We start from the raw sequence: 19858 nt of genomic DNA on the forward strand, positions 1-19858 counted from the left end.
TGAATGGCACTCACCTTTGCCATCACATAAATGGCACACATTAATAACTGGTCCAGATGTCTGTCCATCATAAGTTCTGTACACTGAATTATGGAGAATTCAAAGCAGGTCCAAATTTTTTTCCTCAGTTCATCTGAAATATCTAGTTTAGCACAAAGATCCCGAAGGCGGACACCTGCTAAGTGGTATACCTAATAAATAAATAAGAATATTTAAAAATTTGTTTAACACTTATATATCCCCAGCTCATGTTCTGGTTAAGGTATACATAAAAAATTACCTTTCTAAAGAAAAGCGATAATGAGCTGGTCTTCCTAGGTCTAACATTGCTGCTCGTTAAAGACTGGCCTTGTTTCTGCTGTTGTCCACCGGGGGAAATCTGTTGGATGGCCACTTGACCAGGGACTTGCAAAGTTGTTCCTGTCACCTGTTGAGAGCTCAGACTTCCAGTGAGGGCCTGAGCACTGAGGGGCTGAATGGAGCCAGTCACAGCCTGTGCCTGCCCCCCAACATTGACTTGGACTGGGAAGAATGTTATCCCTCCATTTTCATTGGCAATACCTACACCAGTTTGTTACAACATGGGAAAAAAAGACAAGAAGAAAATATGAGGTTCTCTTGGCAGAGGTTTCCTTTTTTCTCTTTCCTCCTAAAGTTCCTCTCCCCATCACTTCTCTATTCCAGACATTACTCCTCTAGCCAAACCTCAAGTAACTTTCCAATAAATGCCAGAGAACTCAATATCCAACTCTTCCTTACCTTGTACAGGAATAGTCACTGTCTGTCCATTGTTGGCCGTGACAGTGGCAGTTGCCATGGTGACTAAAGTCTGTCCAGGAACTGGTGTGACAGAAACAGCCTCCCCAGATACATTCTGTACCGGTACAGCATTGACTAGGGGCTGTGAGGGAATGCGCCCAGGTGTCCCTCCATCAGAGGGGCTGTCATTCTCAGGAAACAGCCGCCTTCTAGTAGTACTGGCTGTTGGGGAGCTGTACCTATCATATAATGAAGTTGGAGATGTCATGCCTAGGTCAAAACAAATCAAATAAACCATTTAACATGAGACAAATCAACTTCCATCGAAGCTCTTGTGTTCAAAATAACTACAGTATTTCAAATAATTAAAAACTTAAAAAGCAAATAAAACTTACAGAAGTCATAGTGTACCTACAGTCAACTAATAAAAAATTTAGGTCAACACTACTGAAAGCAAAATTTTATGAAGAAATGTTTCTGTATTTTTCTCACTGTGCTGCCGTCTCTATTCCACTTTCCACTAAAACTAGGCTTTGTCTTCTACTACAAAGACTCCATGATACAGAGGAAAGTTAAGAAATTACTATTTTTCTATACTTTTTTTTGAGAGAGAGAATTTTTTAATTTTTTTTTTTTTTTTAGTTTTCAGTAGACACAACATCTTTATTTTATTTGTATGTGGTGCTGAGGATCGAACCCAGCGCCCACGTATGCCAGGCAAGCAAGTTACCGCTTGAGCCACATCCCCAGCCCATACTGAAATTCTAACATCTGTGCACAGTGTGCTTTCACTGCAAAGCCATTACTTGATAAGGGGAACATGATGGTAGTATCACATCTGACAGCATTTTCCAGTTGTGTATGAATTTTCACCTTAGTATTTTTCTACATAAACAGAATCACTGAATCTCAATATTATGCTCTTCAGCAAGGTGGACATTCATGGTTTAGATTCAACTAAGCTTAGAATTGTCCCCCCTCCCCGGCATACTAGGGATTGAACTGAGGTTATGCCTAGCCCTTTTATTTTGAGACAGTCTCAGGTAAGTTGCTGAGGCTGTCTATAAACCTGTGATCCTCCTACCTCTCAACCTCCCAAGTTACTGGAATTATAGGTTATGAGCCACCAAGTCCAGCAATACTTTTCTTTTTTAAAAAAAACAGCTATACTGAGATATGGGTCACATGCCATACATTTCACCCATTTAAGTTGTGTAAACCAATGGGTTATGGTATATTATTAATCTTTCTAAATTGTAGTAATATATGTAACATAAAATTAGCCACTTTAAAAAACCATTCTTAAGTGTACAACTCAGTAGCATTAAGTACATCTACAACATTGTACGATCATTAACACTATTTCCAAAACTTTTCATTACTTCAAAAACACTAAAAATAAACTAAGCTGTAATGATTAAATATTCAAACCAATGTTTATTTCTAAGAAGGAAGCAATCCTTTCCCTCTTCCATGTCCACCTGTAAAAACTGTATATCAGAAGGTTTTTAAATTTAAAAATATATGTAGGAAGATCATGAGGGTTTACAGGAGTAAGTGCGGAGAGACTGTGCCTTAACTTTACCTGATGATACAAAAATAAACTTACTAGGTCTGCATTTGGTACAAAACTACAGAATCAGCAAGAATGTGTGAAATATTTTTTTTTTTAACACTGAGAAAAATGGACAACTGATAAGTTAAAGGAAAATGAAGTTTAATGTCAAATCCCAATCCATAGATTAGGGAAGGAAAAACTATAGAAACATGAGAAAGAATAGGTGTTAAGATTCATAGATATATTCGAGTTGATAATAAGCAGGAAAATGGTTAAGCCACTGTGAATCCTCTTCAAGTTTTCATATTGATCATACATATTTATTGACTGCACTGACTAGAGTGATTCTTGACTTTAAAACTGATCCTCCTAAAATGAGCACAGTGGCACACACCTGTAATCTCAGGAAGCTGAGGCAGGAGAACTGCAAGTTCAAGGCCAGCCTGGGAAACTTAGCAATACTCTGACTCAAAACAAAATTTAAAAAAGGGCTAGGAATGTAGCTTAGTGGGAGAGAATTTGCCTACCATGAGTGAGGCCCTGGGTTCAATCGCCAGTACTGCAAAATACAAACTGATCCTTCTACAGCCAGGACTTATCAAACTGATCTAGAACAAGAATATTTGAATGGCATTCAACCATACACAACTTGCTTAATTTACAAAACTGTTTTTTAAATAGTAGTTGTGGGATCAGGAGTGTGGCTCAGTGGTAGAGCACGTGCTTAGCACGTGCAAGGCCCTCGGTTTAATCCCCAGCACCAAAAGAAAAAGTAGTGTTATCTCCTACATCCAAATTTATTTTTGTGATAAATTTTTTATCTGCTCTTTTTAAGATACACTCGACAGTAGAATGTATTTTGACATATTATACATACACAGTGTTTAATTTATTCTAATTAGGATCCCATTCTTGTGGTTGAACATGTTGTAGAATTACACTGGTCATGTATTCCTATATGAACACAGGAAAGTTATGTCTGCTTCATTCTACTGTATTTCCTATTCCCATCTCTACTCCCTTCCCTTCATTCCCTTTTGTCTAATTCAATGAACTTATATTCTTCCTTCCTCCCCCTTTATTGTGTATTAGCATCTGCATATCAGAGAGAACCTTCAACCTTTGGTTTTTTGGGATTGGCTTATTAAACTTAGCATATGTCGGGCTCCATTTCCATCCATTTACTGGCAAATGCCATAATTTCATTCTTCTTTATGGCTGAGTAATATGCCATTGTGTATATGCCACATTTTCTTTATCTACTCTTCTGTTTAAGGGCATCTTGGTTGGTTACATAACTTAGTTATTGTGAACTGAGCTTCTATAAACATTCACGTGGCTACATCACTGTAATATGCTGATTTTAAGTCCTTTGGATATATACTGAAGAGTGGTAATAACTAAATCAAATGGTGGTTCCATTCCAAGTTTTCTGAGGAAACTCCATACTGCTTTCCAGAGTAGTTGTACCAATATGCAGTCCCACCAACAATCTATGAGTATACCTTTTCCCCTGCAACCTTGCCAACATTTATTTTTACTTGTATTCTTTATAATTACTATTCTGACTGGAGTGAGATGAAATCGCTAATTGCTGGTGATGTTGAACATTTTTTCAGATATTTTTTAACCATTCATATTACTCTTCTGTAAAGTATCTGTTCAGTTCCTTTGCCCATTTATTGATTGGGTTATTTGAGGGTTTTGGTGTTAGGATTTTTTTGAGTTCTTTGTACATCTTGGAGATTAATGCTCTGAGGTATAAGGTGCAAAGATTTTCTCCCATTCTATTGGCTCTCTGTTCATGTTCTTGATGGTTTCCTTTGCTGTGAAGAGCTTCTTAGTTTGATACCATCCCATTTATTCTTGATTTTACTTCTTGTGCTTTAGAAGTCTCCTTGAGGAAGTCAGTTCCTAAAATGACACGATGGACAGTTGGGCCTACATTTCTTCTAGTAGGCACAGGGTCTCTGGTCTAAATGCTTAGTTCCTTGAACCACTTTAAGTTGAGTTTTGTGCAGGGTGAGAGATAGGGGTTCAGTTTCATTTGGCTACATATGGATTTCCAGTTTTCCCAGTACCACTTGTTGAAGAGGCTATCTTTCCTCCAATGTATGTTTATGGCACCTTTGTCTAGTATGAGATAACTCTATGTGGGTTTGTCTCTGAGGATTCTATTCTGTTCCATTGGTCTTCATGTCTTTTTGGTGCCAATACCATGTTGTTTTTGTGACTATAACTCTGTAGTGTAACTTATGGTCTGGTATTGTGATGCCCCCTGCTTCACTCTTCTTGCTAGGGATTGCTTTGGCTATTCTGGGCCTCTTATTTTTCCAAATGAATTTCACAGCTGCTTTTTCTAAACCTATGAAGAATGTCATTGAAATTTTCACAGGAATTGCATTAAATCTGTATAGCATTTTTGGTAATATGGCCATTTTGGCAATATTAATTCTGCCTAACCAAGAACCTTGGGAGATCTTTCCATCTTCTAAGGTCTTCAATTTCTTTCTATAGTGTTCTGTAGTTCATATTGAGGATGTCTTTCACCTCTTTTGTTAGATTGGGTCCCAAGTATTTTAGTTTTTTTGAGACTATTGTGACTGGGATAGTTTTCCAAATTTCTCTTTCAGTTGATTCATCATTGGTGTACAGGAACACAATTGATTTATGGGTGTTAATTTTATATCCTCCTACTTTACTGAATTTATTTCTGAGTTCTAGAAGTTTTCTGGTGGCATTTTTGGGTTTTCTAAATATAGAATCATGTTGTTGGCAAATAGGGTATATTTAAATTTTGCACCTAGTAGATCTAAGAAGCTGATTAAAATATAAACCAGATGCATAGCAAACCTGCTCTTTTCTGTACTTCTTGGACCAGCACTGCTGTCATCTTAATTCAGGTAGCACAGCTCAACTGATAAAACTGAACATGTTTAGGCCACCGAGTTCTCTTATCTCACTGGTATTTGTACTAATTGGTTCATGCAGCTCTAACCTTAAGAAGACCTCTACTTCTTCTAATCTTAAAAATAAAACCCATTTCCCTTTTTAAAAAATTATAGACATCACTGGGAATTCTATCACCCAACAAGAATTATTCTTAAAAGTTGGTTTTTCCACTTCTGCCCATTTTTATGCTTTGAGGAAAACATTCACTTTAAAAATAAGGATCACATTAAATATATAGCATCCTATCCTTTTAAAAAGTAACTTGAGGCTTGGGGATAAAACTCAGAAGTAGAGTGCTTGCCTAGCATGTATGAGGCCATGGGTGCTATGCCCAGCACAACAAATAAGAAGATTCTTGTTCTGTCATATATTTTCCTCATTAAATATTCTTTAAAACCATTATTTTTAAGTGATTCATGTGGGACCAAATCACAGATTTTGGTGCAAGGTTCCAAAATATTCCTTCTAACATTTTGAACTTACTTCTTCCGAGCCCTCCTGTATCAGCACGAACTTCACTCACCCTTCTAGGAGTCAAAGGGGAGGCAGTAATACAAATTTCATCTCCTCTTTCCAGGTTCTGAGGTGGCATGACCTATAAATAATTGTTCACACAAAATGGTAATATTTGAAGAAGCATTTTCATTAGAAATACAGTAGCACTCTAAGAAGTAAACTATCTTGGCTCATTAGTTCTTCCACCTTAATAAAATCAGCTTTTTCCATTTTCATACTAAAACTAAAAAGCCTCCCAAACTGAAAATTGGGTATTAAATATGAATCAACCTTTATTACTGATTTGGAGAGTTAGAATGGCAATTATGCTAATGAACAGAAACTTGATCAGGAATCAAGAAAAACAATTGAATTTTAATGTCACTGAAACCTTGGGACAATTTCAAATTATTCCTGGCTCTTGTTAATATTTACAGAGGTAGATATTAATGCCAACTATCAACTTTTCACCCCCTACATGGAAAATACTAAATTTAAATGCTGTTTGGTGAAAGGGTAATGGAATAGGATAGATATTGATGTACTTTTCTTATAAAAAGCTGTTAGGATACTTTCACAAACCTCTTCACATGTAGGAACTCTGTTTTCATTGTCTCTAATTCTATCCCAGAGTGGGGACTCTGGTTTCCATGCCAAATGATCTAAGATCTGTTCTTCAATCTGATTAAGGTGTTTTACCACCTCTCTACAAAGGCCATCTTCTGCTCTAATGAATACTTCTATTACCTGAAATAAAGAAAAAGGCCTTGGTTCATTTAATAATAATAATGATTACTATGATTTTTCACACAAAAAATTTTTACTAAGCATAAAAGTAAAATGGGCACATCTGTTTAAATATTTTTCAATATTTAGACAAATATAAAAAATTACAAATTTAACAAAAGTTTGATTTTGAAACAGTGGTTCTTCCTTTTACTATCTTGTAAATAATAATGTATATATATAAATTATATAAAATATTTTCTACAGTGATATATTTCAAAATGTGTAAATGAAAAAATATCCTTTGTATATTGAGTATGAAAACATTACTGTTAATATTTTATACTAAGAGCCTGGTATGTGCCTCAGCACAAGACCCTGGGTTCAATCCCCAGCATACACACAAAAGAAAAAAACCAAAAAAAAAAATATATCAAAGCCCTTTATACATTTGATATATGACATGATAGAAACTAATTTTGACCATATGCTAAGTTAACATCAAGGAAGACCCTGTTTCAAAATAAAAAAGGGCTGGGGATGTAGCTCAGTGGTAAAGTGTCACTGTGTTCAATCCCTAGTACCAAACAAAAGAAGTACATAGCTAGGAGATTAATGCCTCTCTGTAATGACAGGAAATTATTTATTAATTATTGGTACCAGGAATTGAACCCTGGGTTGCTTAACCACTGAGCCACATCGCCAGCCCTTTATATATTTTATTTTGAGACAGAGTCATACCAGTTGCTCAGGGCCTTGCTAAATTGCTGAGTCTGGCCTTGAGCTTGCAACATTCCTGCCTTAGCTTTCCAAGTCCCTGGGATTACAGGCATGTGCCACCACACCCAGCTAGAGAACTTACTTTTTCAAACTATTCTCAATGTTATTTAACTTTCATAACAACAACAAAAAAAGGGCTGCTATACAAAATTAGCTAGTGATGTGCACATTACTTTTTAAAGCCTTGTAAGACTCCTGAAATCACAGTATTCTAAAAATCCTTTATCAGTTGGGTGTGGTGGTACACACCTGTAATCCTAGCTACTCAGGAGACTGAGGTCAGCATGAACCACTTAGTGAGACCCTATCTCAAATAAAATAAAAAGGTCTGGAGAGTTGTATCAGTAATAGAGTGCTTGCCTAGTACATGCAAAGCACTGGTTCAATTGCCAATACCACAAAACAAACAAAAAGTTGTTAAGGACTAACAACAGGAAGTTCATCTCATCCATGATCATTAATATCATAGTTTAAAAAAAATACCTTATAATAAATATCATGTGCATATTTGAATATATAACAGATCCCATCACTATATACAACTATAGTGCACCAATTAGAAAAAACATGAAAAGAAAAAAATACCTTATAAAAATGATAAAGTGGTACATCAAATATTTCGGTAATGAATGGAAAGTTCCCAGGAGGCTTATAAGAAAAAGTGACAACCTCAAGGCAGCAAGCTAAGAGTGATCTATGGAATGCATCTTGTTCCAGAACACCCTATAAAACAAAGTTAAAAACATTTAGAAACATTAGCCTACTCTAAAAGGACATTTCATACTTAAAATAAAAATACCAGATAAGGTCTTGTTTTCTGAGTTAGTGGAAGTATGTGCTTACTTTCTTACAGAACCTTTCTTAACTCTATAAATAAGCTTTATTTTATCAAAAATATAAAGGAATATATAAGAACTTACAAAAATCTTATATATTATGAAATATGACATCTCTAACCAAAATGCAAATGCACCCTGATGCTTAGATAATGTAAAAAGATATTACAAAACAGTTTTCACAGTAAGAGGGCACTGTCACAAAAAGACAGCTGGAAGGCAGGCAAGAAGGTGACTGGCTTGATGACCATGTGCCAAAAAACATGTTTATTGTAGGGTGACATAATTACAGGTGATTTGCTTTGCTTATTAGTTTCTCAAAATGTATATGAATATTTAGTATTTTTGAATTAAAAAGTTACTCAGCCAACAAGAAAAAATACGGATAAATGAGAATTCATCAAAATTTAAAAATTAAGAATAAATGGGGCTGGGGATATAGCTCAGTTGGTAGAGTGCTTGCCTCACATGCACAAAGCCCTGGGTTCAATCCCCAACACTACCAAAATAAATAAATAAATAAACTGGAGAGCTAGAATTGTGACTCAGTGGTAAAGCACTTGCCTAGCATATGTGAGGCACTGGGTTCAATTCTCAGCACTGCATATAAATAAAAGGTACACTGACAACTAAAAAAATATTAAAAAAAAAAAAAAAAGACTAAATGGAGACTACCAACAGGGTGAAAACAAAACCCACAGAATGGGAGAAAATACTTGCAAATTGGACACCTGGTAAAGGATTAAAATGTAGAATTTTAAAAACAAATCTAGAAAGGATTAACATCTAGAATTAATATCTAGAATTTTAAAAGTTGTTAGGGAAATGCAAATCAAAAGCACCATGAGATATTACTTCATATCCATCAAGATAAATATTTTTCAAAAAATGAAAAATAACAAATGTTTTGAGGATGTGAGAAAGCCAAAACCCTGATGTAGGGGCGGTGAGAATGTAAAGAAAGTGGTAGAGCTGCTATGGCAAACAGTATGGCAGTTCCTGAAAAAGTTAAACAAATAATCACCACATGGAGTTAGGGATGTGGCTCAGTAGTAGAATGCTTGCACAAAAGCCTGGGTTTGATCCCCAGAACTGTCTTCCCCCACCAACTCTGCCCCCCCACCAAAAAAAAAAGAAGGAAAAGAAAAATTACCATGATCTAGCAATTATACTTCTAGGTCTGAAGAACTCAAAAGAACTGTTAGCAGGGACTCAAACAGATGCTTGACAAATACTTTTACACCAATATTAACAGCAGCATTATTCACAGTAGTCAAAAGGTAGAAATGATCCAAATATTCACCATAAAATGAATGGATAAACAAAATGTTTAAACAAAAGGGAAAAATTGTGATATATGCTAGAATGTGGATAAACCCTGAGAAGTGCATTAAGCCAGACTAAGAAGGACAAATATTGTACTTAATTCTATTTAAATGAGATACCTAGCATAGGTAAATAAATTCATAAAAAAAGACAGCCAGAAAACAGACTAAGTAAAGGTTACCAAGGGACAGAGAGAGGGATAAACAGGTGCGTGTGTATATGCATATGTGTGTGTGTATGTGTGTATAAATTGCTGTATGAATTTAAAGGGCTATTTTATGACTTATGACTTTATTTTTTGTAAAGCACATATTGAAGGATATATATAAAACAGCTACAATTTAGAGGCCAATAAATTTATATTCACCAAAGGAACTGATTTAAAAAAAAATCTTTACTGTGGTAAAATATACTTAACAAAACAGCATTTAACCATCTTGAAGTTTACAATTCAGTGATATTAAGTATGGTAACAGTGTTATGTAACCATAACCACCCTCCACCTCCAGAACTCTTTTCATCTTCCTAAATTGTGTCTATTCTGAGATGCCAATCTTATTCCCTAGAGTCATACATCATTTCTTTTTAATGGCTCTTCCTCCTTCCTTACCTTCCTCCCTCTTCTGTCCTTTCTTTCCCTCTTCTCTACCCCACCTTATTTTTTTTTTTTTAATTTTTGAGTAGAGAAGAAGGAAACTGTTTTACTCACAGATAAATCCATGTCTCCCAGTCTTTTTTGTTCCTGCTCAATAACAGATTCTAATACTTTATAGTAAAGCATCTCTGCAAAACGAAAATGTTTGCTGGCAATTTCTGTAGAAATAATTTTAAAAACACAAAAATCAAATACCAAGAAAATAAACAACATGGAAAATGAAGGCCCATCACACTCTCTCCACCCACAAAATAAAATTTAAATACCAAACCCATACTTCAGATACACGCCTTTTCTATAATTGCTTATTCAATTATCCCTAAAATTCCTTATATTCTTCATGGTAACATTCATATTTTTCTAAAATTGCTAACTGAAATTTGCATATAAAAAAATTATAATATCACTGCATTAAGATTCTCACCTTTTTGTTCTGTTTGGAAAAAAAAAATAGTTCTATGATGCTACAGTTTGGATGTTGAATATCCTCTAAATACCCATGTAATAGACTTGGTCCTAAGAGTGGCTCTATGGGAAAGTGGTGGGACCTTTACCAGATGGGGCCTAATTGGAAGTCCTTAAGTCACTGGAGGCACTGGGATCCCCATCTCTTCTTGTCTCTTTCTTGTTGTTTTCTGGCTTATGATATGAGTTTGCCTCACCACATACTCCCTGACATTGTTATCCAGAATCCCCCCAAGAGGCCCAAAACAATGGAGCTACTTGATCATGGAATGGAACCTCCAAAACAGTGAGATGAATAAACCTTTTCTAAGTTAATACTCTCGGGTGTTTTATTTACAGTAATGAGAAGCTGACAGATGCTAAGAGATATGTAATTGGTTTACTATTCCACATACTTGGTTCCAATTTGACATCAACAATTCCCAGGCCAGGGTTGGGCATATGTACCAGTTACAGGTTGGTCATCCCTAACGTGGAAATCCAAAATCCAAAATGATCCAAAATCTGAAACTTTTTGAGCACCAGGATGGAGTCATTTGAAAATTCAACCCTGAACTCATGTCACAGGCAAAACACAGATACACTAAAACTACTGCATTAAAGTATTAGGCTATAAGGTATATATAAAACATGAATAAATTTTGTGTTCAGATTTGTGTCCTATTCCCCAGATATTTCAATTTGTACACCTAATACTCAAAAGTCTGAAAAAAAATCTGAAATGTGAAACACTTCTAGTCCCAAGCATTTCAGAAAAGAGAGTAAGAACAAGGATAGATAAATGGGTTGACTATGTTGAAGAATCACTATAGTTTGTTTAATTTCCAGTTTACAAATGAAAACTAAAGAATTTACCAATAGCCATCAGGCATGGTGATGCACACCTGTTAATCCCTGTGGCTTTGGATGCTGACACAGGAGGATGGAAAGTTCAAAGCCAGCCTCAGCAATTTAGCAAGGCCCTAAGTAACTCAGTGAGACCCTGTCTCAAAACATAAAAAGGGCTGGGAATGCAGCTCAGTGGTTAAACCACACACATGAAAAAGAATTTACCAATAAAAAAAGAACAAAAAATCTAACATAATATAGATACTAGTCTAAAATTTCTTTCAGAGAGGGGCCTAGAAATCACTTGGATAAAAGAAAAAAAAGCCACACTACACCTCTCCATTTAGTCATAAGTCTTTTCATGTTTCTGACTGGATTACCAAGAAAGGACTCCATGTACTTAAATACAATAATAAACCTTACCTTTAGCACAATTACTGAAATCCTCATCTGGCTGGGAATGCTGAGAATATATTTCATACATTTCTTTTAATCTGTTAGCAATAGCCTGGGTTGGATCTCTGGAACATGTCCTAAAAAGTAATAAAAAACTGTCTAATATAAATGTCGTATCAGGTTATGAAAGGATAAAATATTATAACTCTGTAATTTCATTAACATGTAAATGTAAAATCTTTGGACACTATATACTTTCCAAGTTAATTCAGAAGATCCCATGCTTCCTTTACAAAGGTGGCTAGACTACTATTTGGAGTGAAAAAGTACATATGCTATCTTGTGAGGCACTGTACCCTTCACTTTGGTAAACTTAGCAATCTTGGCCCTGGGGCCCAACTAATGCCATGACTGGTCCAAACTCAACTTGCACATCCCCAATAACTGATAACAACCAAAAACTGCCTTCAATTGATTCCCTAGAGAACATAGGTGTTTTTAAGAACACCTGAAAGAAAACAGGAAGAGGTATGTAACCTATACTGCAAACTCACATAAATCATTACTGACATTCTTTTTTTTTTTTTTCACCAAAATGAGGTTTATGTCATTGATTCTTTTTAATTAGAAAGCAATATAAATTAAATTCAGAAGGATTATACAAATACCACCATATGGGCCTTTGTAACCTCTGTGTGTTTATTTTGATCATAAATATATACGTTCACTGTAAAAACATAACAAGCTTGGAAAAAAATTTTTTAAAAAAACAGTTATAATTCTGTTAGAGATAATTACCAAGTATTGTATATAACCAGAATTTTATTTATGACACACACTTACCTTTTTACAAATGCAAAACCTTTGATTTTACCTAGTATTTACTGGTAATATTTAACCCCACTGAGGGTATTTAAGATTAGAGTTGGGAGGCAGTTAACTTTCTTTGTAGGCTGAGTGTTTTAGAGAGCTTTCAAAAGCAACAGTGGTTTTACTCTTGCTCTATGAACACAGAAAGCTTCATCTTATCTGTTCAAATCTGATCCACCTTTCAGAAATTTGTTCTGGTTCATGAAAGGGTTCATGAAGTTCTATGTCAACTCTCATTGACACTGACCACACAACCTCCTTTTCTACAATTGTAAAATAGTTGATAATGAGATTTGGTACCTTATCATACAGGGTTTTGCATTGTTAGTTTACCATTTCCTATATCACATTAGAGAAATATGAGCAAAGATGACCTTCTGCTTATTCATCTTATATTGCTATGTCCTCTGCTGACCAACAAGACTGAGCATACAACTGCTATACAATTATTAAAATGAGGTATAATAGTGAAAAATTGATATAGGAATTGGAAAATGATCAACACCCAATCTTGGAAAGGTAGCCAGAGCTCAAACTAACCTGAGAATCTGTTCCAATTTCTCACTCGGTGCATTCCTGAGGCCCGTCAGCATGGTGTGAAGACGACTCAAGCTATGTGTAGCTGTAGAAATGGGAGTCACACAAGGGCTGTTCTCCTTAATGTACCTCACACCAGTGAGTGGTGTGGAGATTCTAAGTGCTTTAGACTGGTGAAAAAAAATTATTAGGTAAGAAAGACTTTGTTACTTCACAAATAGGAATTTAAGTCAATCAGACCTTATCTTTACAATATCAATAAATTTTAGCAACTCATTTATCACCTTCCTAGAACTTAAATATAACACAACTAAGAGCTGCCATTATCCATGTAAAGATATGTGACAAGACACTATTTATTTTAGCCAACTATATGTTTGTGTCTTAAAAGTTAAAACTTTAAGCCAGGTGAGGTAGCACATGCCTGTAATCACAGTGACTTAGGAGTCTAGGGCAGGAGATTACAAGTTTGAGGCCCACCTTAGCAACTCATGGAAGCCTTAAGCACCTTAGGAAGACCCTGTGTCAAAATAAAAAAAATAAAAAATAAAAAGGGCTGAGGATATGGCTCAGTGTTAAAGTATCCTGAGTTCAATCCCCGAGTACCAAAGGGGAAAAAAAGTTAAAACTTTAAGGTATATCTTCCTATTATCTCTCCTTCAAAACTTGAGCTCAAAGGAAAGATAAGCATTATGTTTTTAAAAATTAAGAATATTATTCTCATGTCTGAGAAACAGAATTTGACAGCTCATATTCACCATCATGTCTGCAAATCTCAAAAGATGGACAAATGAAAGAAAGCTATGGATTAAATCTGGCCCAAGTAAAATCCATCCAAAGCATCAAATCTCCTCCAGAGAGACGATTAAACATTCTCCATAAAGGCAATCTGAGGAAAAGCAATCTTCAATCTTTTTGCCCCTCCACTATCTTTATTTTTAATTTTTTTTTATTGTTGGTTGTTCAAAACATTACATAGTTCTTGATATATCATATTTCACACTTTGATTCAAGTGGGTTATGAGCTCCCATTTTTACCCCATATACAGATTGCAGAATCACATCAGTTACACATCCATTGATTTACATATTGCCATACTAGTGTCTGTTGTGTTCTGCTGCCTTTCCTATCCTCTACTATCCCCCCGCCCCTCCCCTCCCCTCTTCTCTNTTTTTTGATATGTTTTTGTATCCGACCTCCACTATCTTTAGTTATTGGACTCTATCACACTTTTTCTCTCTAGAATAGACAAGTCTTCCCAGAAATGTATTCTTGTATATAATATAAAAAAGATACAACTTAAAGACAAAGAATTTAAGCATAAATACATCTGCAAATAAAGCATCTTTTCTGATTTTTGCATAAACTCTGAAAAATTAAAGTAGTTAAAATAGCTTAATACTATCTTTTTATTATTATTATTATGGAACCCAGGGCCTTGTGCATGCAAAGCAAATAGTCCATCACCGAGCTATAACCCCAGTCCTCAGCAGCATTTTTGATATTTAAAAAAGACAAGCCATATTTCCCTAAGTATTAAATGTACTTACTCTAGAGAGTTTTAAAAACACCTAGCACAATTTTCAACTGGCATCAGAACAAGCTGTTCAATCTCACTTGATACAGAAAAGCTCAGAAATAAATCTATGTGGTTTCTAAACTACCCCATTCAAAATAGTCTCAAAAAAATATAAAATACTTGGGAATCAATCTAATAAAAGTAGTAAAAGACCTCTACAGCAAAAACTACAGAACCTAAAGAAGGAAACTGAAGAAGACCTTAGAAGATGGAAATATCTCCCATGCTCTTGAATAGGCAGTGTCGATATTGTCAAAATGGCCATGAATACCAAAACTATTATACAGAGTTAATGCAATTCCTATTAAAATCCCAATGCCAGGGGCTGGGGTCGTGGCTCAGTGGTAGTGTGCTCGCCTAGCATGCATGAGGCACTGTGTTCGATCCTCAGCACCACATAAATGTAAATTAAAGATATTGTGTCCACCTAAAACTAAAAAATATAAAAAAAATCCCAATGTCATTCTTCATAGAACTCGAAAAAGCAATCATGAAATTCATTTGTTAAAATAAGAGACCCAGAATAGTCAAAGCAATCCTTAGCAAGAAAAGTGAAGGAGGAGGTATCACAATACCACCAGAGACCCTGCACTGAATAGAAGAAAAAGTAGGCCCAAATTTTCAACATGTCAGATTAGGCCCCAACTTCCTTAACAAGTCCTAAAGTGCAAGAAATAAAATCAAGAATTTATTGAATGGGATAGATTCAAACTAAAAAGCTTCTTCTCAGCAAAAAGAGACAATCACTGAGGTGAAGAGACAGCCTACAGTATGGGAGCAAATTTTTACCACACATACATCAGATAGAGCACTAATCTCTAGGATATATAAATAACTCAAAAAACTTACACCGAAAAAAAAAAATCAACCCAATCAATAAATGGGCTAAGGAACTGAACAGACACTTCTCAGAAGAAGATATACAAGCAATCAACAAATATATGCAAAAGGGTTCAACATCTTCAGTAATTAAAGAAATGCAAATCAAAACTAAAATTTCATCTCACCCCAGTCAGAATGGCAGTTATCAAGAATACAAGCAATAATAAGTGTTGGAGAGGATGTGGGGGGAAAAGGTACACTCATACATTGCTGGTGGGACTGCAAATTGGTGCAACTACTTTGGAAAGCAGTGTGGAGATTCCTCAGAGAACTTGGAATGGAATCACCATTTGACCCAGTTATACCACTCCTTGGTCTATATCCAAAGGACTTAATATCAGCATACTATAGTAATATAACCACACCAATGTTTATAGCTGCTAAATTCACATTAGCTAAACTGTGGAACCAACCTAGATGTCCATCAATAGATGAACGGATAAAGAAACTATGATATATATACACAAGGTATAAAACTCAGCATTAAGAGAATAAAATTATGGCATAATTTGTAGGTAAATGGATGGAGTTGGAGAATATTAAGCTAAGCAAAGTAAGCCAATCTCAAAAAACCAAAGGCTGAATGTTTTCTCTGATTAGTGGATACTGATCTATGATGGTGGTGGGGCATGGGAAGAATGGAGGAACTTTGGATTGGGCAAAGGGGAGGGCTGGAAGGGGTTATGAGGATAGGAAAGATGGTAGAATGAGATGGACATCATTACCCTAGGTACATGTATGATTACATGAATGGTGTGTCTCTACACCGTATACAACCAGAGAATTGAAATGTTGGACTCCATTTGTGGTCAATGAATTGAAATGCATTCTGCTGTCATGTATAACTAAGTAGAACAAATTTAAAAATTTTTTAAAAAAGAAAGAAATCTATGTGGTTTCTACATTAAATATGTATGCTTTCTATATGTCTCAGATAGCAGTAGAGCTAGCTGGACATGCCAGCACACACCAGTAATCCACCGACTGAGGAGGCTGAGGCAGGAGGATCAGGAGTTCAAAGCCAGCCTCAGCAAAAGTGAGGCCCTACGCAACTTAGCAAGACCTTGTCCCTTGTCTCATTAAAAAAAAAAAAAAAGACCAGTAGAGCTGAGACCCTTATTTTATTTTGTTTAGAGGAAATTCATCCTATTATTATTTTTTTTAAGTTCATAACATGATCTGGGTAGATGAACTGAATTAACTCTCTGCCTTAGCTCTCTTGAAGCCAACTTCTTTACCGTATATGAACCTGTGCCTGATTTGAGGGAGAAAAATACCCGGTGCACGTAAGAAGTCAACAGCAGCCAGCAACATTTAACCACATTACCCACAGGCAGAATTTTCATAGAGGAAATCAGAATATAACAACCAGTTTCCAGCCTATTCTCTTCAAGGTCAACATGGAGCTATTTGGTAGCACTGTTTTAAGTGTTTAACTTACTTAAAGCTCCCTGTGCATTCTAACCAAGAGGAATTTTTCTTTAACTCAAGTATGATATGAAGTTGATAGTTTAAAAATACTAGGATGTTGCTGGGCACAATGGTACTCTTCTAGTCCTAGCTACTCAGGGAGTGGAGGCAGGAAGATCTCAAGTTCAAGGCCAGCATGGGCAACTTAGCAAGACCTTGATTTAAACTATAAAATAAAAAAATCTGGGGATATAGGTGAGTGGTACAGTACCCTGGCTTCAAATACTGCAGTACTGAAAAAAAAAAAAAAAAAACACATACACACTCACACATACACATATATATACTAGGCTGTTCCTTCTCCAAGTGAAGACTTCCAAAATTTGCAATGCAGCTGTCCTTAAAACTCACACTGCTAAGTAATCTCTCTTCATTCCATAACTTTAAAAGCCATCCACATCCTGATAACTCCAGAAAAAATATGTATATACAAATATACATATGCATGTATGTATACATAACCTTAACCTCTGCTGTGAACTCCAGTGATGAATTTCTGAGCTGCCTACTCAATGACTCTACTAGGATGCCTAAGACATAACTCAGATTTAACATGTTGAACTTTAACTCCTGTTTTTTTTTTTTTTTTTGGTAGTGCAAGGTATGGAACCCAGGGTCTTACACATGCTAGGCAAGTGCTTTGCCTCCGAGCTACATCCCCAGCCTTCCAGCCGTAACCCTAACTTTTGATCCACCCCCAAGATCTGTTCTTCCCTTTCAATAAATGTTAACCATAAATATATTTGGAATGCCTATTATGTGTTGAACACTGCAAACAATAAGGTAACATCCCTCATGAAACTTGTGCTCTAGTACAAGGAGATAGATAACAATTCTTTCTATCAACCTACCCACCTATCTACTTATTTACTGCTAGCAATAAATACTGAAATGACATCAATAGCAGAGTACGGGAGAAAGGAAGTCCTGAGGGTTGGAGGACGCTGGTGGTTATTATTTTACATAGTAATCAAGTTATCAGAGATCAGAATGTAGTGAGGAAGTAAGCCACGTGAACATCTGAAGAAACATGTTTTAGGCAGAGGAAACAGCAAGGCCAAAGGCTTTGAGTAGACAGCATGCATGGCATATCTGAAAAATGAAAAAGGAAGTTAATGTGGCATAGTGGAATGGGTGAGGAGGAAAGAAACAGGAGATGAATTCAGAATGATAACAGGGCCAGGTCACTTAAGACCACACAGGCGTTTGTAAGGACGTTAGCTTTTATATCACTCACCCTATTGTCATTATTTTTCATCTGTCACATCTTAATCCAAAATGTCAATAAATCCTGTGGCATCTCCAAAATGTGACCCAAATACAGCCATCTCTCTCCATCAAAGTATCATCCATGAATTATCACTAGAATAGTGATAATCAACAGCCTCTTAACTGCCTACTTTCACCCTTGCCCCTGACCCCACTTTCCCACAAGACCTTTAAAAAGGCCAATCAGATCACATAGCAGGGGTCACTCCTCAAAAACACCTCTTAAAACCTTTCATTTCCATCAGTGCAAAAGAAAAGTTCCTACAAAGGCCTCCAGAGCCTGCATGATCCCAGCTATCCCTTGCTCCTCCCTCCCTTTACTTCTTATCCCTCTTCCCCTCCCTCACTCCATTCCTTATGCACTAATATTCTCACTGTTCAGAAATGACATGGAGTTTCTACCTCAGAGCCTTGCGCCTGCTATTCTCTTAGCTTCACACTTATTTCTGCAGCTATTTCCATGACTTGCTTCCTCACTTATTTAGGTCTCTGCTAATATTACCTCCTCAAATACTTTTTCTTACCTTATCTATACTACCTCCATCTGCCCATCCATTCTCCCCTACCCCCAATACTTTGTATTACTAATCTATTTAATTTTTCTTCATATAATATAATTCAACATATATTTAACTCTTTGGTTATCTGAGGTCCATCTCCCTACTCTAGCTATAAGCTTCTTTAAAACAACATATTCATGGTTATTTTGTTCAGATATATTTTCCAATGTCCAAGACACAATATGGTATATAAAATACCTTTAGAAATAAAAAAGGCAGATAAGTCTCAAATCTGAAGCAACTCACTTAAAGGGAGGGGAAACTCAGTCTTTATCAGTCTAAGTAATACCACACGATGCTGAAACTCATTTTAATAGAATTTTCTTAAATAATAGAGTTTGTTTCTCCAGTTTCTTTAATGAAGACCCCAATTCAGGTTAATTATTAACATTTTATAAATCCCTACTATGTTCATCACATGCATAGGCTGTATACTATTGGCCCATCTTTTCAAAACCAAAAATTATCAGCATGATACTTTTGTTTTAATTTACAATAAATTCTCTTTTGCTTAGACCTAACTAAAACCTTTCAAAGTTGATGTTAACCAAAAGTAAATTAACAAGATAACTTTTAATTGAGAGAAGTAGGATGGAACTATTTTTTTCATTCAGTAAACAAATAAAACACAGAGAACTACAAAAATAAAATAGAACCCTCAGCTTATCTGCACCCGTATTTTGTACTCTCCTGAGATGACTCCACTCACCTTGTCAAAATGCTGTTGCAAAATGTTTTTCATCTGTACTCTTTCAGCACTCTCTGTTCCTGAACCAGAGTTCAGGCACCTTGAAAGAGTCCCAATTTCCTCTTCAGCATCCTCTCCAAGAAATATTCTTTCATCTAAATTCCCAACAGATAAAACATACTCCTCATAGGCCTTATTGATGGCTTTACTGTATGGAAAAAGAAAA

The 19858-nt window shown here is 35.8% G+C and overlaps 1 protein-coding gene across 1 annotated transcript in view; it reads right to left on the minus strand.

The window, feature by feature from the left end:
• Positions 1-19858, minus strand: part of Rbl2 (RB transcriptional corepressor like 2) — a 51067-nt gene that overhangs the window by 13961 nt on the left and 17248 nt on the right. The window contains 10 exon segments of the mRNA XM_015488732.2: positions 15-191; positions 281-561; positions 760-1029; positions 5753-5864; positions 6347-6511; positions 7856-7993; positions 10142-10245; positions 11804-11913; positions 13187-13353; positions 19654-19840. Of these exon segments, the coding sequence (XP_015344218.2) occupies positions 15-191; positions 281-561; positions 760-1029; positions 5753-5864; positions 6347-6511; positions 7856-7993; positions 10142-10245; positions 11804-11913; positions 13187-13353; positions 19654-19840 (1711 nt within the window).

The sequence above is a fragment of the Marmota marmota genome, unplaced genomic scaffold (assembly GCF_001458135.2).
Source record: "Marmota marmota marmota unplaced genomic scaffold, marMar, whole genome shotgun sequence".
Classification (NCBI taxonomy): domain Eukaryota; kingdom Metazoa; phylum Chordata; class Mammalia; order Rodentia; family Sciuridae; genus Marmota; species Marmota marmota.